General features: G+C 43.9%; 1 protein-coding gene across 22 annotated transcripts in view; it reads left to right on the plus strand.

Annotated features, from left to right (window-relative positions):
• The window catches only part of LOC109898142 (dedicator of cytokinesis protein 7), an 87,902-nt gene that overhangs the window by 45,741 nt on the left and 17,428 nt on the right, over window positions 1–24,733 (plus strand). For 15 of the 22 annotated variants that reach the window (XR_004211241.1, XR_004211239.1, XM_031833683.1 and 12 more), the window contains exons 19-30: window positions 70–234; window positions 366–532; window positions 7,764–7,862; window positions 9,012–9,101; window positions 10,293–10,388; window positions 10,979–11,119; window positions 11,330–11,443; window positions 13,185–13,352; window positions 15,113–15,252; window positions 20,957–21,126; window positions 21,380–21,552; window positions 21,729–21,911. Coding sequence is in view for 20 of the 22 variants with exons in the window: in XM_031833683.1 (XP_031689543.1) it covers window positions 70–234; window positions 366–532; window positions 7,764–7,862; window positions 9,012–9,101; window positions 10,293–10,388; window positions 10,979–11,119; window positions 11,330–11,443; window positions 13,185–13,352; window positions 15,113–15,252; window positions 20,957–21,126; window positions 21,380–21,552; window positions 21,729–21,911 (1,706 nt within the window). In the remaining 2 variants the exon portion in view is untranslated. The remainder of the gene's footprint in view (window positions 1–69; window positions 235–365; window positions 533–7,763; window positions 7,863–9,011; window positions 9,102–10,292; window positions 10,389–10,978; window positions 11,120–11,329; window positions 11,444–13,184; window positions 13,353–15,112; window positions 15,253–20,956; window positions 21,127–21,379; window positions 21,553–21,728; window positions 21,912–24,733) is intronic. The other 7 variants (XM_031833680.1, XM_031833681.1, XM_020492960.2 and 4 more) reach the window with 2 other exon arrangements.

The raw sequence follows: 24,733 nt of genomic DNA on the forward strand, positions 1-24,733 counted from the left end.
TGAACTGGCACTGAATAAAACGACTGCACTATCTGGTCCTAAATGTGTTGTCCATGTTTGTATGTGTAGTGAACCTGGGCCAGGCGTCGTTCGAGGTGATGGCGTCCATAGTGAACCGGCTTCATAAGTACTTGGATACTAGTCAGGACATGCACGGCAGAAACAGCCTGCTCTCCTCTTATGTATACTACGTCTTCCGCCTGCCCAACATGGACCCCAACTCCCCCTCTCCAGGTACTTTAGCTTAATTTTTTTGTTTTACCCGTTTTACTTCTATTAAAATCGATTAAATTGTAAGCGCCATTACATTTGTTGTGGAGCAATAATTTGTATTTTCTTCTCTTCCATGTGTGCGTTTGTCTTAGGTCCAGGTCTGGGTGGTTCAGTCCACTATGCCACCATGGCCAGGTCCGCCCAGCGACCTGCCAGCCTAAACCTCAACCGCTCTCGTAGCCTTAGCAACAGTAACCCTGATATCTCTGGCACACCCACCTCCCCTGACGATGAGGTCCGATCCATCATCGGTAGTAAGGTAGGAGACACGTTACAGACCAGACATGGTTTACGTTATGTTTCTCAGTTCTTTTGGGGTGTAGTCAGTCCACTATGCATCAATGGTGCAGTGTTTTCCAATAGCGCCAGCCGTTTTTCCACTTTATATTAACTAGGCTACTTTTCATTTCAAAGTTTCAAATCGCTAGTCCGTCGCACCCTTTCCCGCCAGAATGAACGATATGCATCTTCTAGCGATCTATTGGGGTGCTGCCGCCGTGCTGAAGTTTGCAGGTCTGTGAGTGTCTCGTTAGTCAGTGTAGCCTACCGAATAGGCTTTTTGGAAATTATCTGCAAATAAATTATGAAAACATTAGATGGTGAATCATCACTGCAGGAACAATAGGTGGTGGAGAGCCGCATTCTGGTCCAAATATGATAATGTGGGCCCTCGCGCAATCCATGCATTGAAACGGAATTGACCTTAGTAGGGAATCAACTAAATGTATAGGAAATGTATACATTTCTCTAAGTTTATTGTAAGTCATGAACAGAATGCATCATTGGTTCATATTTCCTGCTACTTTCTGAAGAGGCAATGAGAATGCCCCTGTTTCTGTGTGTACGGCAATGATGGGGGTTGGGGTTAAAAATAAAATATAGTACAAAACGCACATCACGACGAGACGACACCACACCACTACATAAAGAGAGGCCTAAGACGACAACATGTCATGTGTTGCTGCCATCCTAACACAGCATGGTACTGTAGCAACACCACATGACAACATGGTAGCAACACAAGATGGCAGCAGCACAAAACATGGTACAAACATTATTAGGCACAGACAACAGCACAAAGGCAAGAAGGTAGAGTCAACAATAGATCACGCTTAGCAGCCACAATGTCAGTAAGAGTGTCCATGATTGAGTCTTTGAATGAAGAGACAGAGTTAAATCTGTCCAGTTTTTTTTGCAGCTTGTTCCAGTCGCTAGCTGCAGCGAACTGAAAAGGGGAGCAACCCAGGAATGTATGTGCTTTGGGGACCTTTAACAGATCGGATGTTGCATGTGAAGGATGAGGGCTGCAGTGGGTATCTGAGATATGGGCGAGCTCTGCTTCTAGCTCCTAAGCAACTTTGTAGTATTTAGTTATTTCTTACAAAAAACGTTCTGGGCTAATAATGTGTCACATACATACGGAAATATCTTTTGGATATCAGTGCGACGGTAACTCACCTGCATTATGACCAGGAATATGACTTTCCCGAATTGGATCCTTTGTTCGTACCCCACAGGGCAATTGAACTTATCCCAGAGCCTGCTCCAAGATGCCACCGGGGGAGGAGAGGTATTCGGAGTGGACTTCTAGTCAGACTCTGGAGGCATGCACACCTTCCACCGCTTCTGAGTATATTACTCACTTAGTCTCTGGACAATAAAGTCTATGAGCTCAGGGTGAGGATCTCCTTCCAGAGAGACATCAGGGACTGTAACATACTCTGTTTCACGGAAGCATGGCTCTCTCGGGATATACTGTCCCCGTCCATACAGCCAGCTGGGTTCTCAGTACATCACGCATAGAGGAATAAAGAACTCTCCGGAAAGAAGAAAGGCGGTAGTGTATGTTTCATGATTAACTACTCATGGTGCGATTGTGATAACATACCGAAACTCAAGTCCTTTTGTTTACCCGACATAAAATACCTCACAATCAAATGCCGACCGTAATTGTTTTGGGAGGTAAATTATAATATATAAAATAAAAAAAAAACTTAATTTAACTAGGCAAGTCAGTTAAGAACAAATTCTTATTTTCAATGACGGCCTAGGAACAGTGGGTTAACGGCCTTGTTCAGGGGCATAATCTTTGGTTGTAGTCACAGCCGTGTATACTGCTCCCTCAGGCCAATACTATGGCATCCCTCAAGGAACTACACAGGACTTTATGCAAACTAGAAACCTCATCCTGCGGCCGCATTTATTGTAGCTGGGGATTTTAATGCAAATTTGAGGAAAATACTACCGAAGTTCTGTCAACACATTGACTATAGTACTCGCTCTGGAAAAACACTGGACCACTGCTACTCCCCCTTTCGAGATGCCTAAAAGGACCCTCCCCCACCCTCCCTTCGGCAAATCCGATCACAACTCCATTTTGCTCCTCCCTTCCTATAGGCAGAAACTCAAACAGGAAGTACCCATGCTAAGGTCTATTCATCGCTGGTCTGACAAATCGGAATCCACGCTTCAAGATTGTTTTGATCACACGGACTGGGATATGTTCCAGGTACCCTCTGAGAATAACATTGACGTATACACGGACACGGTGACTGAGTTCATCAGGAAGTGTATAGGGGATGTTGTTCCTACTGTGACTATTAAAACTTACCCAAACCAGAAACCGTGGATAGATGGCAGCATTCACTCAAACCTGAAAGCTCAAACTACTGCAATTAACCATTTGCAAGGTGACTGGGAATATGGACAAAAAAACAAGTGTAGTTATAAGGCAATCAAACAGGCAAAATGTCAGTACAGAGACAAAGTGGGATCTTAACTTCTTATGGTATAGGGGACGGTTGCGTCCCACTTGGACAAAAAACAGGGAAAATGCAGCGCGGCAAATAAAATAAAAAATGATCAAACTTTCATTAAATCACACATGTAAGATACACAATTAAAGCTACACTCGTTGTGAATCCAGCCAACATGTCAGATTTTTAAAAGGCTTTTCGGCGAAAGCATAAGAAGCTATTATCTGATGATAGCACAACAGTAAACAAAGAGGGTAGCATATTTCAACCCTGCAGGCGCTACACAAAACGCAGAAATAAAATATAAAACATGCATTACCTTTGACGAGCTTCTTTTGTTGGCACTCCAATATGTCCCATAAACATCACAATTGGTCCTTTTGTTCGATTAATTCCGTCCATATATATCCAAATGTCAATTTATAAAGCGCGTTTGATCCAGAAAAAAACAGCTTTCAAAATGCGCAACGTCACTACAAAATATTTCAAAGTTGCCTATAAACTTTGCCAAAATACTTTTGTAATACAACTGTAGGTATTTTTAAACGTTAATAATCGATCAAATTGTAGACGGGTCTATCTGTGTTCAATACAGGTGACAACAAACCATGCTACTTTTCACATCTTGCGCAACTCTCAACAGTGTTAACCAGTTCCTAGATGGCCTACTTCTTCATTGGACAAATAAATAACCTCAACCAAATTCCAAAGACTGGTGACATCCAGTGGAAGTGGTAGGAACTGCAATTCCAGTTCCTAAGAAATATTGTTTGCCAACGGGAACTCACTGAACAGACAGAGACCTAAAAAAAAAAAATCTGAACGGTTAGTCCTCGGGGTTTTGCCTGCTACATAAGTTATGTTATACTCACAGACATGATTCAAACAGTTTTAGAAACTTCAGTGTTTTCTATCCAAATCTACTAATAATATACTGGTAGAAATGAGGGAAATGGTTTCCCTGTATTTAAATCCCCGGACACAAGGAGCACCGCATCTGGGTGAGCATTTTCTTGTTCGCTTATGGTTTTAGTTCCAGCATCGGTTTGTGGTGGCAAATAGATGGCTACGAAAAATATAGATAAACTCTCTTGATAAGTAGTGTGGTCAGCTTATCATGAGGTATTCTAACTCCTGTAAGCAGAACCTTGCGACTTCCTCAATATTCGATATCGCGCACCAACTGTTTTGACAAAGAGACACACCCCCCTCCCCTCAGCTTACCTTAGGCAGCTGTCTGTTCTGCCGATGTATGGAAAAACCAGCTAGATTTATATTTTACTTGTCCTTGTTCAGCCACGAAGCGGTGAAACGTAGGATATATGTATTTCAGATCACATGGATAGGATAATCTCTAATCAAGCTCATCCAGTTTATATTCCAATGATTTCATGTTCGCCAATAGAATGGAAGGTAATGGCGACTTATCCACTCAGTCTTGTTAGATATCCTGCACGCCAACCTCTGTCGCCGCCTCCTCCTCCGAGTGACGGGGATTGGGTCTGGGATGAGCAGTATGTCCTTTGGCTCCGATTCGTTGAAATAGAAGTACTCATCCAAATCGAGGTTCGTAATCGCTGTTATGTACAAAACATTTTAGGATCAGCACGATAATATAATACAAAAATAACACAATGGGTCAGCCTTCCCCTCTGGCGTCATTATTAGATTAAATAATTTCGCTGTATATTTTGGATGGAATCAGTTAAAACACTGATGGTGTTTTACTTTTCAATAAGAAACTAAACTATAGTTCAGTTGTAGTCTGAATTATGTTATATGGGACATATTTTAGATTATAAACTGGGTGGTTCCAGCCCTGAATGCTGATTGGCTGACAGCCGTGATATACAGTGCTTTCGGGATTCAGGCCCTTTGACTTTTTCCACGTTACAGCCTTATTCTAAAATTGATTAAATAAAGAAATCAACACAGAATACCCCATCATGAGAAAGCGAAAACAGGTTTTTATACATTTTTGCAAATGTTATATTTTTTACCAAAGTATTCATGCCCTTTGCTATTAGACTCGAAATTCAGCTCCAGTGCATTCCGTTTCCATTGATCATCCTTAACCTCTCTGGGATCGTTCGGGACGCTAGCGTCCCTCCTCGCCAACAGCCAGTGAAATTGCAGGGCAGAAATCTCATAATTAAAATTCCTCAACCATACAAGTATTTTAAACCATTTTAAAGATACACTTCTCGTTAATCCAACCACAGTGTCCGATTTCAAAAAGGCTTTTGGTCGAAAGCAGAACATATCATTATGTTAGGTCAGCAACTATTCACAGAGATCCTTCAGCCATTTTCCAACCAAAAAGCAGAAATAAAGATCAATGACTCACTAACCTTTGACGATCTTCATCAGATGACACTCACAGGACTCAATGTTACACAATACATGTATGTTTTGTTCGATCAAGTTCATATTTATATCCAAAAACCTCAGTTTACATTGGCGCCATGTTCAGAAATGCCTCAAAAATATCCGGAGAAATTGCAGAGAGCCACATCAAATAACAGAAATACTCATAAACTTTGATGAAATATACATGTTTTACATAGAATTAAAGATAAACTTGTTCTTAATGCAACCCCTGTGTCAGATTTCAAAAAAGCTTTACGGCAAAAGCACTATTCAATCATCTGAGAACAGCGTTCAGCCACAAAAGCAAGCAATACAGTTAACCGCCAAATTGTGGAGTCAACAAAAGTCATAAATAGCATTAGAAATCTTCACTTACCTTTCCTTATCTTCGTCAGAATGCACTCCCAGGACTCACACAATAAATTTTAGTTTGGTTCGAATACGTCCATATTTATGTCCAAATACCTCTGTTTTGTTCGCGCGTTTAGTTTACTATTCCAAAGGCACAATGCGCGAGCCCAAATCCAGACGAAAGGTCAAGTGTTCCATTACAGTTTGTAGAAACATGTCAAACAATGTTTACAATCAATCCTTAGGGTCTGTTTATAACAAATCTTCAATAATATTCCAACCGGACAATAGCGTATTCATTACAGAGGGAAAAATAAGGCACGGCCCGTCCTCGTGACCGCACAGTAAACAACTAATTGGCCTCAGCCGTCCACTTGTGGAAACAGCTCTTATTCAACCACCTTCCACAATAGAAGCCTGCAACAACTTTCTAAAGACTGTTGACATCTGCTGGAAGCCTTGGAAAGTGCAATCTGGCCCCATAGACACAGCATATTGGATAGGCAATCACTTAAATGAAACTACAAACCTCAGATTTCCCACTTCCTGGTTGGATTTGTCTCAGGTTTTCACCTGCCATATGAGTTATGTTCTACTCATAGACATAATTCAAACCGTTTTAGAAACTTCAGAGTTTTCTATCCAATACTACTAATAATATGCATATATTAGCATCTGGGACAAAGTAGCAGGCAGTTTACTCTGGGCACCTTATTCATCCAAGCTACTCAATACTGCCCCCCTGTCACCAAGAAGTTAAGATATTTCTACAACTTGATTGTAGTCCACCTGTAGTAAATTCAATTGATTGGACATGATTTGGAAAGGCACTTGTCAATATAAGGTCCCAGACTTGACAGTGCATGTCAGAGCAAAAACCAAGCTTTGAGGTCGAAATAATTATCTGTATAGCTCTGAGACAGGATTGTGTCAATGGTCTCACTGACAGAGCTCTAGATTTCCTCTGTGGAAATGGGAGAACCTTCCAGAAGCACAACCATCTCTGAAGCATTTCACCAATCCGGCATTTATGGTAGAGTGGCCAGATGGAAGCCACTCGCACAGCCCTCATTTACATGGATTCACTGACTTCAAAGAGGATTGGATTGAAAAACCCCACTGTTTCTGCCTCCACATAAGCGTTCACTGTACCACTGTATCACTTACTGTACACTATGAACCTGAGAGCAGCATTTCTCAACTGTGTGACTTGTCAACCCTATAGCTGATGGACAAACATCAGCAGGAACACCTTATCTCTGTAACCCCTGTATTGGCAACCTGACACACAGAAGAGAGAGGGTAACCTCCGCGACGAAGGCATAGCAAAGCATACAGTGGCACACTTTTAGTAAAGTTAAACAATCTTCATGGCTCTGTTAGTTGGGTCATTTCCAGGGGTATCCAAGTGTATTGCAGAGACACTTTGTAAATTAGTTAATAGCATGGACTTGCTCTAATGCAGCCATATAAATCGTACTTTGATCAAATTACTTAGTTTGACCCCAAAAGTACTTAACAGATGAGTGAGGGATGAACACTCCCTTCTCGGTCTTTCTGAATAGTCTGGTCTAACGTGATGCTAGTGATGGATGCTACCCCCATAGAAATAGAATATCCACCCATGATGGCACATCGACTTGAATGGAGATTCCTGTTCAAGGTATCCTAGTGATTCTAGTTCTATGGCTTCCCCTGTGTGATGAATGATACCTACAGTATAATGCTACTAAACTAACCTGTATTCTTATTTCTGAACCAAGGGTGCAGATTATTATGATGGGATATGCAATCTAATCTGTTCATGCATTTCTGTTTTCATGAATCAGGAGTTTCTCATGAAATTATTTCAGATCTTTAACTAACTAACTTTATTATTCCGCCTTGCTGCTTACGATTCAATCATCTTAACCGTTAACCTCTATGCTATTCCTTCCTCCTCTGTGCTGCTCTGTCCGCTTGTGGTTCCCTTAATCTTGCCTACCCTTTGACTTGGGACCCTTGATGTCTCAGGGCCTAGACCGCTCCAACTCCTGGGTGCACACCATGCGGTGTAAGAGCACCCCTTGGAGATCCAGCCACGGTTCTGCCTCTGACACAGACACCATGCAGGTGCTTAAACAATAACTCCCTTCCTCTCCCACCAAAAAAATACATCACTGTCACTCCCTACCCTTCTTAACCTGCACCTCAACCATCCCGCACCTCACCTACACGCTCTACCAGACTTAGGAAGTCAAAGCTGCCTCTATGAACCTTAAACCACCATCTTTAGTTCCTTCTTCTTTAGTTATTTCCCTTCTTGTCATCCTTTCTGTTTTTACACAACACCTTTCTCTCTCCATTTGGCTGTAGAAGAAACATCTATGCCCATTCTGAAGTCGTGGCATTGTCACTGTCTTGAAACGAGTGCGGAAGGATTTCTCACCGCACTTACTAATACCCCTAGTGTAGGAGAGGTGTTGCACGTACACGGCCAACTTCCAGGCAAGACCCATGTGACTCCGTTTGTGCCATTTTTCTTTTCTCATACTTGAAAGCGATACAATTTTTATTGGCAATCCCAGAGGCGTGCTTCATTTTCCCAACATTCATTTTAATTTGCTTTCTTCACCCTGTCCTGTTTCATTTTCACCATGATCATTTAAACCCATGCATGACCTACGACTAATCTCATTCAGCGTGTGGGATGGGCTTGATATGGAGTGTACTGGGTGGGTTTGGACTGCGAGTGTGTACGTGCTTGTCTTTGTCCTTTTTTTTGTTGTCTGTGTTGTGATTATGGTTGTCGTCATGAAGGGTGTTTTGTGGCTCTAGTCATGTCCAAAGATTCAGTTAAAAAAATCATATATGCATTTTTATTTAACTGAGGTAAGTTGTACGCACAAGTTAACCCACATCTGGGTTGTTTGTTGTCATTTCCCCCCCCCACATTTAATACTATGCACGAACTGCATGTCTAGGGGCAGTTTTTTCCACGTGTATAAAATGTATCTAATGAGGTGTGTAAGAAATGTAAATATGAGGGAACTCACACACTGCACTTCTACATTGCTACTGTATGTTTTTGTATACTGTCGTTTAGATTATGATGTTTTGTGTGATTTGTTTGTGCTCATGTTTGTTAATTGTGTGTGTGAGAGAGGGATTCTGCTGCAGACACATCTCCTTGGGTTGAGAAGGTGCTACAGCTAGACCCCACACCTGTTGACCCTCACTAACCTGTTGTTGTTGTCACCGTCCCATCCATCCCACCCGTAGGCCATGGAGCGCTGTGGCAACCGCATGTCTTCGCACACTGAGAGCGCCAGTTTCTTGCAAACTTTAACAGGACGGTTACCCACCAAAAAGGTATCTGCCACTGTCTACACCGGGGGAGGGGAGGAGCCATGCAGAATGCCCCCCTCAACTTATTCGCCTGTCTGTCTTTGGATGTGTGCCTCTTGTTTGGATCGTGTATTTGGAGATTGTGGTCTTTTTGGATGTAGAGCAGGGATGGGCAACTTTGATGGGGTTGGGGACCACAAAAAAATCTGAACTCCTAATGAGGGGCCACAGTGGCTTGCAGGTCTGCATACCTACATCCATACATACACATTTGTGGACCCCAGGAAGAGTAGCTTCTGCAAAAGATAATGGGGATCTAAATAAGCATGCGGCCCTAAGTGACATTTTGTTTGAGGGGGTCCCCCCACCTTGCGAGCAAAACATTTTTGTAGCCCCCCTCTTGACAGTTGAGAGGGAAATTTTGTTTTATTAGTTCATTTTCTGCAATTCTACACATTTTGCTATGTGGCAGTTTTAAATCAAGTTTGCTGTAATTCTACACATGTCATGGGCTGGAGAAAACATTTAGCAATTTTATGCAATTCTACTCATTTTTCATGGAGCTTCGATATAGATTTGTGGTTTTACAGCTAATTTCCTGCAATTCTACACATTTTGCCAAAGGGAGGAGAGAATTGTTTGCAGTTTTTAATATGATATCTGATTGAGTGACTAACAAAATCCATGGGGGACCCCTGGTTGGTAATTCAACTGTGATTACCTCCGGTTTAGATAGCTGGCGAGACTAACTTACCGATCTAAAAAAAAAATGGGCTAATTGAGTGACTCGGTGAATGACATAACAGGGGAAAACTGTGATGCTCAACCACATTTTGAAATTTCACCTTGTGTATTCTAACTCTAACCAGTAAGTCGAGGCCTCGACTGACAAAAGGGGTGTCGCTGGCCTGCAGTTGCCCTTCCCTGATGTAGAGTGTAGACCTCTTGGCTGTGATTTGAACTGTGTGTGTGTGTAATGTACCACTAACTATAGCACTTTTACTCTTGTTCCGGGAAACGGCACACCCTTTTTTAAATTTTTAATATTTAGATTTAAATGAAGGCTCCTTTTTCAGTCTTACCACCAGACACAGGTGCACCAAATGGATTATTTCATTTTTTTAGCAAATATTACATGATTCAGTTAAGCTCAAACTAAATTGATGTGTGTGCCTAACTGTCTGGTCTGTGTGTCTCCATCTCTCTGTGTCTCAGTTGTTCCACGAGGAGCTGGCCCTACAGTGGGTGGTGAGCAGTGGCATCGTCAGGGAGGGAGCTCTACAACAGGCCTGGTTCTTCTTTGAGCTCATGGTAAGACTACACACAGCTGCATCTCTGGCGCCCTTTTCACACTACTAAGCTGTGCCGACCTGTACTGTTCTGGCCTGGTTGCATATCCAACATAATTGCTTGGTTAGTTTTAAAAACTGATTTTAAGAAGATAAATTGTACAACTACGTGGCATAGACTTAGACATCACTATGCCTGTCCCATTATGGAGTCTGTGAGAGCATGGGAAGCACCATTGAGGACATCTTCATTTTGAAGTAGTACATTTTTCTCTCCTACTACTTGAGTTGGCAAACAAACTGAAAATGTGCGTACTGCCACCTGTAGTGTGTTGTTTGAACAGGTTTCATGCCAAGGTTGGCGATGTATTGTCACCTGCAGTTATGGAATGTTTACTCACGAGTGTAATTCATTGGCTGATCCCACTTGATGACCTGGATGGAATTATGTGATCCTTCCTTAACCCATATGAAGTTTCACACAGTTACTACTTCAAAATGGTGTAAGTCCTCAATGGCACTGCCCATGCTAAATCAAGCTTTTGGGCCCTAGCGTCCTCTATCATCTGCTATGGTTGGGCCCTGTCTCACCTTGATGACCTCACTCCTCAGGTGAAGAGCATCATCCACCACCTGTACTTCACCGAACGGCTGGAGTCGCCCAGAAAGAACCGTTTCCCTGAGCGCTTCATGGATGACATCACAGCCCTGGTCAGCACCATCGCTGGGGACATTGTCTCACGCTTTCAGAAGGTAGGAGTGAAAATTAGAATAAACTTTGTCACCAGCATAGGACACACGGGACACTACAGATCAGGCTTACATCAACACAGCAATTTCTAATGCCACTAACCACACAGATACTTCAAGTAAATTTATATTTTATGGTTCTGAGTAAATCAGATCGAGCAGTGTTCTCGAGAATTTACCCTGACCTCTGACCCTGTGTTTATGTCCAATCAGGACCTGGAGTTGGTGGAGCGTCTGAACACCAGCCTGGCCTTCTTCCTGAATGACCTGCTGTCTGTCATGGATCGAGGCTTTGTCTTCTCCCTCATCAAGACATACTGGAAACAGGTACTGGGAGAGGGAACCTACCCACTTAGCACCCCAACAGCACCTCAATGACAACATCCTTGTAGAATCTGCTTTCATTTAAAAGGCTTGGTGATGAAACCACTATGATCGATTACAGAGTGACTTTGTGCACAGGATTTCGGAAGTAACGCCAATTATCAATCCTGCTATCCTGCCCAAATGATTACCGCTCTGTAGCACTCACGTCGGTATCCATGAAGTGCTTTGAAAGGCTGGACATGGCTCACATCAACACCATCATCCCGGAAACACTAGACCCACTCCTATTCGCGTACCTGTTCCAACAGATCCACAGATGACGCAGTCTCAATCACACTCCACACTGCCCTTTCCCACCTGGACAAAAGGAACACCTATGTGAGTATGCTGTTCATTGACTACAGATCAGCGTTCAACACCATAGTGCCCTCAAAGCTCATCACTAAGCTAAGGCCAATGCTACTAAACACCTCCCTCTACAACTGGATCCTGGACTTCCTGACGGGCCGCCCCCAGGTGGTAAGGTTATGTAACAACACATCTGCCACACTGATCCTCAACATGGGTGCCCCTCAGGGGTGCGTGCTTAGTCCCCTCCTGTACTCCCTGTTCACCCACGACTGCGTGGCCAGGCACGACTCCAACACCATTACGTTTGCTGACGACACAGCAGAGGTAGGCCTGATCACCGACAACAGTGAGACAGCCTATAGGGAGGAGGTCAGAGACCAGGCCAGGACAACATCCTCTCCCTCAATGTGAGCAAGACGAAGGAGCTGATCGTGGACTACAGGAAAAGGCGGACTGAACAAGCCCCCATCAATATTGACTGGGCTGTAATGGAGCGGATCGAGAGTTTCATGTTCCTTGGTGTCCAAATCACCAACAAACTATCTTGGTCCAAACACACCAAGACAGTTGTGAAGAGTGCACGACAACACCTTTTCCCCCTCAGGAGACTGAAAAGATTTGGCATGGGTCCCCAGATCCTCAAAAAGTTATTCAGCTGAACCATCGAGAGCATCCTGACCGGTTGCATCACCTCCTGGTATTGCAATTGCTCGGCATCTGACCGTAAGACGCTACAGAGGGTAGTGCGTACGGTCCAGTCCATCAGGGGCCAAGCTTCCTGCCATCCAGGACCTATATACTAGGCGGTGTCAGAGGAAGGCCTAAAAAGTTGATAAAGACTCCAGTCACCCAAGTCATAGACTGTTCTCTCTGCTACCACACGACAAGCGGTACCGGATCGCCAAGTCTAGGTCTCAAAGGCTCCATAACAGCTTCTATCCCCAAGCCATATGACTGCTGAACAATTGATCAAATTGCCACCTGGACTATTTACATTGAAACACCTTTGTTTTTACACTGCTGCTACTCGCTGTTTATTAACTATGCAAAGTCACTTTACCCCTACCTACATGTACAAAATAATTTGACTAACCTTTACCCCCACACATTAACTCGTTACCGGTACCTCCTGTATATAGCCTCGTTATTTTATTGGTTTACTTTTTAACTCTTTCTTGAATTGCATTGTTGGTTAATGGCTTGTAAGTAAGCATTTCACGGTAAGGTCTACTACACCTGTTGTATTTGGAGCACGTGACAAATAAGATTTGATTTGAATTACAGTATTGGATATCACTTCACTGACTTGGAGTAAAGGGCCTCAACAGTGCTTCTCCATCAAACCCCATTTTGGGCACTTTTCTAGACCTCATTCCATGTCTTTCCCCAGGTGTCCACTAAGCTGTACATGCTGCAGAACCCGACTCTGGAGTCCCTGAGACTCGACTTCCTGAGGATCGTCTGTAGCCACGAGCACTACGTCACACTTAACCTGCCCTGCAGTCTCCTCACGCCTCCCGCCTCGCCTTCACCCAGCGTGTCATCCGCAACCTCACAGGTCAGCTATACACCGTACATACAACCTGGACACACACATACAGCTGAAGTCGGAAGTTTACATACAGCTTAGCCAAATACATTTAAACTCAGTTTTTCACAATTCCTGACATTTAATCCTAATAAAAATTCCCTGTCTTAGGTCAGTTAGGATCACCACTTTATTTTATGAATGTGAAATGTCAGAAAAATATTGGAGTGATTTATTTCAGCTTTTATTTCTTTCAGCACATTCCCAGTGGGTCAGAAGTTTACATACGCTCAATTAGTATTTGGTAGCATTGCCTGTAAATTGTTTAACTTGGGTCAAAGGTTTCGGGTAGCCTTCCACAAGCTTCCCACAATAAGTTGGGTGAATGTTGGCCCATTCCTCCTGACATAGCTGGTGTAACTGAGTCAGGTTTGTAGGCCTCCTTGTGCACGACAACGCTTTTTCAGTTCTGCCACACACATTTTCTATAGGATTGAGGTCAGGGCTTTGTGATGGCCACTCCAATACCTTGACTTTGTGGTCCTTAAGCCATTTTGCCACAGCTTTGGAAGTATGCTTGGGGTCATTGTCCATTTGGAAGACCCATTTGTGACCAAGCTTTAACTTCCTGACTGATGTCTTCATATGTTGCTTCAATATATCCACATCATAGATGTAGCCATCTATTTTGTGAAGGGTACCAGTCCCTCCTGCAGCAAAGCACCCCCACAACATGATGCTGCCACCCCCGTGCTTCACGGTTGGGATGATGTTCTCCGGCTTGCAAGCCTCCCCCTATTTCTCCCAAGCATAATGATGGTCATTATGGCCAAACAGTTCTAGTTTTGTTTCACCAGACCAGAGGACTTTTCTCCAAAAAGTACGATCTTTGTCCACATGTGCAGTTGCAAACTGTAATCTGGCTTTTTTATGGCGGTTTTTGAGCAGTGTCTTCTTCCTTGCTGAGCGGCCTTTCAAGTTATGTCGATATAGGATATTGTGGATATCGACACTTTTGTACCTGTTTCCTCCAGCATCTTCACAAGGTCCTTTGCTGTTGTTCTGGGATTGATTTTCACTTTTTGCATCAAAGAACATCCATCTCTAGGAGACAGATTGCGTCTCCTTCCTGAGCGGTATGACGGCTGCGTGGTCCCATGGTGTTTATACTTGCGTACTATTGTTTGTACAGATTAACGTGGTTCCTTCAGGCATTTGGAAATTGCTCCCAAGGATGAACCAGACTTGTGGATGTCTAAAAAAAACTAATCTAAGATCTTGGCTGCTTTCTTTAGATTTCCCATGATGTCAAGCAAAGAGGCACATGAGTTTGAAGGTAGGCTTTGAAATACATCCACAGGTACACCTCCAATTGACTCAAATTATGTCAATTAGCCTATCAGAAGCTTGTGAAGCCATGACATCGTTTTCTGGAATTTTCCAAGCTGTTTAAAGGCACAGTCGACTTAGTGTATGTAAACTTCTGACCCACTGGAATTGTGATACAGTGAGTTATAAGTGAAATAATCTGTCTGAAAATGACTGGTGTCATGCACAAAGTAGATCTCTTAACTGACTTGCCAAAACTATAGTTTGTTAACAAGAAATGTGTGGAGTGGTTGAAAAACAAGTTTTAATGACTCCAACCTAAGTGTATGTAAACTTCCGACTTCAACTGTATATACGCACGCACACACGTCCTGGAGTAGTAAGTGGTGTGTGGACAATTTCTCTAAATCATCCCCTGCTTCTGTTTCTCACTCTCTCCATACCTCTCTCCATCTCTACAGAGTTCTGGCTTCTCTACCCATGCCCAGGACCAGAAGATTACCAACATGTTTGAGTTGTCTGTCCCCTTCAGAGAGCAGCACTACCTGGCTGGTTTGGTGCTGACTGAACTGGCTGTTATCCTGGACCCAGAGGGCGAAGCGTCAGTAATCGTAAACTGTGTTACTGTCTGTGTGTTTGTGTGTGATCGGGAGACCGAGAGGTTATGTCATTTGGCTCCTTTGTCGCTCTCTGTCATACTCGAGGCAGGCTCCTAGGTGGTACTGTCTTTCTCTCTGTACTGTCTGAAGGTCTAGGGAGGTACTGTGGTCACTTGCATGTTTCTCTCTGTCATTCTGTACTGTCTGAAGGTCTAGGGGGGTACTGTGGTCACTTGCATGTTTCTCTCTGTCATTCTGTACTGTCTGAAGGTCTAGGGGGGTACTGTGGTCACTTGGACCTCATGTTTCTCTCGTCATACTGTACTGTCTGAAGGTCTAGGGGGGTACTATGGTCACATGGACCTCACGTTTCTCTCGTCATTCTGTACTGTCTGAACGTCTAGCGGGGTACTGTGGTCACATGGACTTCATGTTTCACTCGGTCATTCTATACTTTCTGAAGGTCTAGGGGGGTACTGTGTGTGATGTGCTATTGAGAAAGTGTCTCTCCTTTGACCTATACTGTGTGTCTTTGTCATTCTCGACCCTCTCAAGGCTAAGGGACAGTACAATATGTGAGTGAGTGACTGTTAACTTCTTATGGTATAGGGGACGCTTGCGTCCCACTTGGCCAAAAGCCTGGGAAAATGCAGTTTGGCATATTCAAATAAATTGATATAAAAATCAATAAAGTAAGATACTAAATTAAAGCTACACTCGTTGTGAATCCAGCCAACATGTCAGATTGTAAAAAGGCTTTTTGGCGAAAGCATAAGAAGCTATTATCTGATGATAGCACAACAATAAACAAAGAGGGTAGCATATTTCAACCCTGCAGGCGCTACACAAAACGCAGAAATAAAATATAAAACATGCCTTACCTTTGACGAGCTTCTTTTGTTGGCACTCCAATATGTCCCATAAACATCACAATTGGTCCTTTTGTTTGATTAATTCTGTCCATATATATCCAAAATATCAATTTATTTGGCGCGTTTGATCCAGAAAAAAACTGCTTCAAAATTGCACAACATCACTACAAAATATTTCAAAAGTTGCCTGTAAACTTTGCCATATCATTTCAAACTACTTGTTGTAATACAACTTTAGGTATTTTTAAACGTTAATAATCGATCAAATTGAAGACGGGTCTATTTGTGTTCAATACAAGACGACAACAAACCAAGCTACTTTTCAAGTCTTGCGCAACTCTCAACAGTGTTACGCAGTTCCTAGATGGCCGTACTTCTTCATTGCACAAATTAATAACCTCAACCAAATTCCAAAGACTGGTGACATCCAGTGGAAGCGGTAGGAACTGAAAACAAGTTCCTAAGAAATATCGTTTCCCAATGAGAACTCGGTGAACAGACAAAAAATTATTCTGAACGGTTAGTCCTCGGGGTTTTGCCTGCTACGTAAGTTCTGTTATACTCACAGACATGATTCACACAGTTTTAGAAACTACAGAGTGTTTCTATCCAAATCTACTAATAATATGCATATCTTATATTCTTGGCATGAGTAGCAGGAAGTTGAAATTGGGCATGCTATTTATCCAAAAGTGAAAATGCTGCCCCCTATACCTTAAGTTAATAAGCGGGGTTATCGTTCATCAGACGTATACAATGACTGTAAAAAAATATAAAAAACACCGCCCCCTTTGCCCTCAGAACAGCTTAAATTTGTTCGGGTCATGGACTCTACAGGTTGTCGAAAGTGTTCCACAAGGAGGCTGGCCCATGTTGACTCTAATGCTTCCCAAAGTTGTCAAGTTGGCTGGATGTCTTTTGGGTGGTGGACCATTCTTGATACACACGGGAAATTGTTGAGCGCGAAAAACCCAGCAGCGTTGCAGTTCTTGACACAAACCTACAAAAATTTCGATGTGAACATCTGCCACATATAGTGTCAGTTTAAAAGCCCAGCTAATGATGGTATTGGACTTTTTCCCATATAGCCTATGCATGGTCCATATTAGCAGGAAGCGTTATCACTTGTAGCCCAACTGATGCAGCATAGTGTCTATAAATAAATAGTCTACCCCATGCTTCAGCCTATCTGCATTTACCCTACTGAGCTTATCATTAGCTAGATTCCAAATGTGATATTTTAACAAGTTAGCATCCTATTGATGCATTGTATGTCCCAAAAGACTTGCATAAACACATTGAATGTGATGTAGGCCTACCTGTTAGGGTAACTTGGGGTAAACCTCCCCTGGGGTATCACTTACCGAAACCACCATGTCACCCCCCCCCCCCCCCCCCAACAAATCAAATCAAACTTTATTTGTCACATGCGCCGAATACAACAAGTGTAGACCTTTAAAAAATGAAGTAAAAAATAATTAAAAGTAACACAAAAGAACAATAACAAGGCTATATAAAGGGGGTACCGGTACCGAGTCAGTGTGCTGGGGTACAGGTTAGTTGAGGTAATTTGTACATGTAATTAGGGGTGAAATGACTATGCATAGATAATAAACAACGAGTAGCAGCAGTGTACAAAACAAATGTGGGGGGGAAGGTGGTGTCAATGTAAATAGTCTGGTGGCCATTTCATTAATTGTTCAGCAGTCTTATGGCTTGGGGGTAGAAGCTGTTAAGGAGCCTTTTGGTCCTAGACTTGGCGCTCTGGGACCACTTGCCGTGCGGTAGCAGAGAAAACAGTCTATGACTTTGGTGACTGGAGTCTCTGACAATTTTATGGGCTTTCCTCTGACACCTTCTAGTATATAGGTCCTGGATGGCAGGAAGCTTGGCTCCACTGATGTACTGGGCCGTACGCACTATTCTCTGTAGCGCCTTACTGTCAGATGCCGAGCAGTTGCCATACCAGGCAGTGATGCAACCGGTCAGGATGCTCTCAATGGTGCAGCTGTAGAACTTTCTGAGCACCTAGGGACCCATGCCAAATCTTTTCAGTCTCCTGAGGCGAAAAAGGTTTTGTTGTGCCCTCTTCATGACTGTCTTGGTGTGTTTGTTTATTTAACCTTTATTTAACTGATGCGGACACCAAGGAACTTTAACCTCTCGACCCGGTCCATTACAGCCCCGTCGATGTTAATGGGGGCCTGTTCGGCCTACCTTGTCCTGTAGTCCATGATCAGCTCCTTTGTCTTGCTCACATTGAGGGAGAGGTTGGTGCCCTGGCACCACACTGCCAGTTCTCAGACCTCCTCTCTATAGGCTGTCTCATTGTGATCAGGCCTACCACTGTTGTGTCGTCAGCAAACGTAATAATGGTGTTGGAGTCGTGTTTGACCATGCAGTCATGGTCAAACATCGTCGTCCCTACAGTGGAGTACAGGAGGGGACTAAGTACACACCCCTGAGGGGCCCCAGTGTTGAGGATCAGCGTGGCAGACATGTTGTTGCCTACCCTTACTACCTGGGGGAGGCCCGTTTTGTGAAGTCCAGAATCCAGTTGCAGAGGGAGGTGTTTAGTCCTATGGTCCTTAGCTAGTGATTAGCTTTGTGGGCTCCATGGTGTTGAACACTGAGCTGTAGTTAATGAACAGCATTCTCACATAAGTGTTCCTTTTGTCCATGTGGGAAATCGCAGTGTGGAGTGCGATTGGTGGATCTGTTGAGGCGGTATGCATATTGGAGTGGGTCTAGGGTATCCAGATTTATGCTGTTGATGTGAGCCATGTCCACCCTTTCAAAGCACTTCATGCCTACCGACGTGAGTGCCACGGGGTGGTTATCATTTAGGCAGGTTACCTTTGCTTTCTTGGGCACGGGGACTATGGTGGTCTGCTTGAAACATGTAGGTATTACAGACTCAGTCAGGGACAGGTTGAAAATGTCAGTGGAGACACTTGCCAGTTGGTCTGCACATGCTTTGAGTACACGTCCTGGTATTCCATCTGGCCCCGCGGCTTTGTGAATGTTGACCTGTTTAAAGGTCTCACTCACATCGGCTACCGAGAGCGTTATGACACAGTCTTCCATAACAGCTGGTGCTCTCGTGCATGCTTCAGTGTTGCTTGTCTCGAAGCGAGCATTAAAGACATTTAGCTCATCTGGTAGGCTCGTGTCACTGGGCAGCTTGCGTCTGGGTTTCCCTTTGTAGTCCGTAATAGGTTTCAAGCCCTGCCACATCCGACGAGCGTCAGAGCCGGTCTAGTATGATTCAATATTTCACTGTTGGGACGACGTCGTCGATGCACTTATTGATGAAGCCGATGACTGAGGTGGTATACTCCTCGATGAATTGGGACATGCTTAACACCCTGGCCATCCTACAATCTAAAATAGATGCCCTCAATCTCACTCTAATTATCAAGGAACCTACCAGGTACAACCCTAAATCTGTAACCATGGGCACCCTCTTAGATATCATCCTGACCAACTTGCCCTCTAAATACACCTCTGCTGTCTTCAACCAGGATCTCAGTGATCACTGCCTCATTGCCTGCGTGCGTAATGGGTCCGCGGTCAAACGACCACCCCTCATCACTGTCAAACACTCCCTAAAACACTTCAGTGAGCAGGACTTTCTAACCGACATGGCCTGGGTATCCTGGAAGGATATTGACCTCATCCTGTCAGTAGAGGATGCCTGGTTGCTCTTCAAAAGTGCTTTCCTCTCCTTAATCAAGCATGCCCCATTCAAAAAATGTAGAACTAAGAACAGATATAGCCCCTGTTTCACCCCAGACTGCCCTTGACCAGCACAATAACATTCTGTGGCGTTCTTCACATACAGCGTGGTGAAGAAGGCGCAACAGCGACTCTTCAACCTCAGGAGGCTGAAGAAATTTAGCTTGTCACCTAAAACACTCACAAACCTTTACAGATGCACAATCGATAGCATCCTGTCGACCTGTATCACCGCCTGGTACGGTAACTGCACCGCCCTTAGCCGCAAGGCTCTCCAGAGGGTAGTGCGGTCTGCGCAACGCATCACTGGGGGAAAATTACTTGCCCTCCAGGACACCTACAGCACCCGATGTCACAGGAATGCCAAAAAAATCAAGGACATCAACCACCCGAGCCACTGCCTGTACACCCAGCTATCATCCAGAAGGCGAGGTCAGTACAGGTACATCAAAGCTGGGACCGAGAGACTGGAAAAAGCTTCTATCTCAAGGCCATCAGACTGTTAAACAGCCATCACTAACATAGAGAGGCTGCTGCCAACATACAGACTCAAATCTCTGGCCACTTAAATAAATGGACTTAATAAAGGTATCACTAGTCACTTTAAAAAACGACACTTTAATGTTTATATCCTACATTACTCATCTCGTATGTATATTCTGTATTCTATTCCATCTACTGCATCTTGCCTATGACGCACAGCCATCTCTCATCCATATATTTATATGTACATATTCTTTTTCATCCCTTTACATTTGTGTGTAGAAGGTTGTTTTTGTGAATTTGTTAAGATAACTTGTTAGATATTACTGCATTGTCGGAACTAGAAGCCAAGCATTTCGCAACACTTGCATTAACATCTGCTAACCATGTGTATGTGGCCAGTAACATTTGATTTGATACCTCACGCTGTCTTTTGTTTCCGCAAAAGTTTTTGGGTCAAAAATGACAAAACAATTGTTTAAAATTAGCATCAGCTAGAAACGCTATAATGCAATGCGTCAGGAAATTGTTTGGTCAATGTGTTTGGACTTGTCCCTGTCCAAATACACCAAGAAAACAACAACCTCTGCCTTTCTCCCTCCCTAACCTATAGGATGTTTGGCTTACATAAGAAGGTGATCAGTGTGGTCCATAACCTGCTGTCCAGCCATGACTCTGACCCCCGCTACGCTGACCCTGAGGTCAAGGCCCGTGTCGCCATGCTCTACCTGCCACTCATCGGCATCGTCATGGAAACGCTGCCCCAGCTGCACGACTTCACGGGTGGGTCTAAATTCTACATTTAAGCCTTCCGTGTCCCAGACTTTCAGGAGTATTCTGAGTCTGTAGATATGTGGAGTTTATCCATACTTGAATGGCTGTGTGATTAGATTAAAGGACTATCAGGTGGCTTTAGAAGTCTTTGGGCATCCCACTGGTTCTGGTGCTGCTCAGGAAAAGCACATTAAACAATACTCCCGACTAATTTTGTTTTGTGCTTGTTGAACCTGATTGGTTCCCCCCCTCATTTCTGTAGATTCTCATATCCAGTGGGGCCGCCCTGGGGGAGCTCAGGGGTCCGCAGATGGGGCCGGGGGGGATGAGTCTGTAGAGGACGGCAACAGCATGATCAGTCAGACTGTTGCCATGGCGATAGCTGGGACCTCATCTCCAATGTCCCGTCCCAGCAGCTTCCTGCTCAACCCACAGGCAACTACAATTCCTGTTCTCTCTTTCTCTATCCCTTCCTCGCTTATTCCCTCTGTCTTTTCTTCCAGAGTCTCTTTCTCTCCTGTTAAGTTCCCCCTTTCTACCTCTTTACTTTCATAACTCTCTGTTTTGCTCACATTTTTTCCCTTGGTCTCTTCCCATCTCCCTCTCTCCAGGCCAGTCGTCCGCACGCCACCTTCTCAGCAGAGTCCAGTCGCAGTCTGTTGATCTGTCTGCTGTGGGTTCTGAAGAATGCAGATCAGTGTGTACTACAGAAGTGGTTCACTGACCTGTCTGTCTCCCAGCTCAACCGTCTGCTGGACATGCTCTTCCTCTGTGTCTCCTGCTTCGAGTACAAGGTAACGTGTCTCCTGGAACACAGGAAAAGCATGCGCTTGTTGTAGATCTATTGTAGTAATGCCTCAATTCTGTAGAACCACGTCAAGTGTATTGCCTCACTTGACAGTCCGTTATTTCGTGCCTGGATAAGACTGGGTGGAAAGAAACTTATTTCAAACGGTTTTATTAATTTGTACTTCCCAGGCTCTTATGAGTTGGTTTTCAAATCGTTACATGTACAGTTGAAGGCAGAAGTTTACATACACCTCAGCCAAATATATTTAAACTCAGTTTTTCACAATTCTTGACATTAATCCTAGTAAAAATTCCCTGTCTTAGATCAGTTCGGAACACCACTTTATTTTAAGAATGTGAAATGTCATAATAATAGTAGATAATAATTTCAGATTTTATTTATTTCATCACATTCCCAGTGGGTCAGAAGTTTACATACGCTCAATTAGTATTTGGTAGCATTGCCTTTCAATTGTTTAACTTGGGTCAAGCGTGGGTTCATTTTGGCCCATTCATCATGATAGAGCTGATGTAACTGAGTCAGGTTTGTAGGCCTCCTTTGCTTGCACACGCTTTTTTAGTTCTGCCCACAAATGTTCTATAGGATTGAGGACAGGGCTTTGTGATGGCCACTCCAATACCTTGACTTTGTTGTCCTTAAGCCATTTTGCCACAACTTTGGAAGTATTTATTTTATTTTTTTATTTTACCTTTATTTAACCAGGTAGGCTAGTTGAGAACAAGTTCTCATTTACAATTGCGACCTGGCCAAGATAAAGCAAAGCAGTTCGACAGATACAACGACACAGAGTTACACATAAAACAAACATACAGTCAATAATACAGTATAAACAAGTCTATATACAATTTGAGCAAATGAGGTGAGAAGGGAGGTAAAGGCAAAAAAGGCCATGGTGGCAAAGTAAATACAATATAGCAAGTAAAACACTGGAATGGTAGTTTTGCAATGGAAGAATGTGCAAAGTAGAAATAAAAATAATGGGGTGCAAAGGAGCAAAATAAATAAATAAAATACAGTTTGGGCTAAATTATAGGTGGGCTATGTACAGGTGCAGTAATCTGTGAGCTGCTCTGACAGTTGGTGCTTAAAGCTAGCGAGGGAGATAAGTGTTTCCAGTTTCAGAGATTTTTGTAGTTCGTTCCAGTCATTGGCAGCAGAGAACTGGAAGGAGAGGCGGCCAAAGAAAGAATTGGTTTTGGGGGTGACTAGAGAGATATACCTGCTGGAGCGTGTGCTACAGGTGGGAGATGCTATGGTGACCAGCGAGCTGAGATAAGGGGGGACCTTACCTAGCAGGGTCTTGTAGATGACATGGAGCCAGTGGGTTTGGCGACGAGTACGAAGCGAGGGCCAGCCAACGAGAGCATACAGGTCGCAATGGTGGGTAGTATATGGGGCTTTGGTGACAAAACGGATTGCACTGTGATAGACTGCATCCAATTTGTTGAGTAGGGTATTGGAGGCTATTTTGTAAATGACATCGCCAAAGTCGAGGATTGGTAGGATCGTCAGTTTTACAAGGGTATGTTTGGCAGCATGAGTGAAGGATGCTTTGTTGCGAAATAGGAAGCCAATTCTAGATTTAACTTTGGATTGGAGATGTTTGATATGGGTCTGGAAGGAGAGTTTACAGTCTAACCAGACACCTAAGTATTTGTAGTTGTCCACGTATTCTAAGTCAGAGCCGTCCAGAGTAGTGATGTTGGACAGGTGGGTAGGTGCAGGTAGCGATCGGTTGAAGAGCATGCATTTAATTTTACTTGTATTTAAGAGCAATTGGAGGCCACGGAAGGAGAGTTGTATGGCATTGAAGCTTGCCTGGAGGGTTGTTAACACAGTGTCCAAAGAAGGGCCGGAAGTATACAGAATGGTGTCGTCTGCGTAGAGGTGGATCAGAGACTCACCAGCAGCAAGAGCGACCTCATTGATGTATACAGAGAAGAGAGTCGGTCCAAGAATTGAACCCTGTGGCACCCCCATAGAGACTGCCAGAGGTCCGGACAGCAGACCCTCCGATTTGACACACTGAACTCTATCAGAGAAGTAGTTGGTGAACCAGGCGAGGCAATCATTTGAGAAACCAAGGCTGTCGAGTCTGCCGATGAGGATGTGGTGATTGACAGAGTCGAAAGCCTTGGCCAGATCAATGAATACGGCTGCACAGTAATGTTTCTTATCGATGGCGGTTAAGATATCGTTTAGGACCTTGAGCGTGGCAGAGGTGCACCCATGACCAGCTCTGAAACCAGATTGCATAGCAGAGAAGGTATGGTGAGATTCGAAATGGTCGGTAATCTGTTTGTTGACTTGGCTTTCGAAGACCTTAGAAAGGCATGGTAGGATAGATATAGGTCTGTAGCAGTTTGGATCAAGAGTGTCCCCCCCTTTTGAAGAGGGGGATGACCGCAGCTGCTTTCCAATCTTTGGGAATCTCAGACGACACGAAAGAGAGGTTGAACAGGCTAGTAATAGGGGTGGCAACAATTTCGGCAGATCATTTTAGAAAGAAAGGGTCCAGATTGTCTAGGCCGGCTGATTTGTAGGGGTCCAGATTTTGCAGCTCTTTCAGAACATCAGCTGAATGGATTTGGGAGAAGGAGAAATGGGGAAGGCTTGGGCGAGTTGCTGTTGGGGGTGCAGTGCTGTTGACCAGGGTAGGAGTAGCCAGGTGGAAAGCATGGCCAGCCGTAGAAAAATGCTTATTGAAATTCTCAATTATGGTGGATTTATCAGTGGTGACAGTGTTTCCTATCTTCAGTGCAGTGGGCAGCTGGGAGGAGGTGTTCTTATTCTCCATGGACTTTA

The sequence above is a fragment of the Oncorhynchus kisutch genome, linkage group LG10, assembly GCF_002021735.2.
Source record: "Oncorhynchus kisutch isolate 150728-3 linkage group LG10, Okis_V2, whole genome shotgun sequence".
In the NCBI taxonomy this organism is placed as follows: domain Eukaryota; kingdom Metazoa; phylum Chordata; class Actinopteri; order Salmoniformes; family Salmonidae; genus Oncorhynchus; species Oncorhynchus kisutch.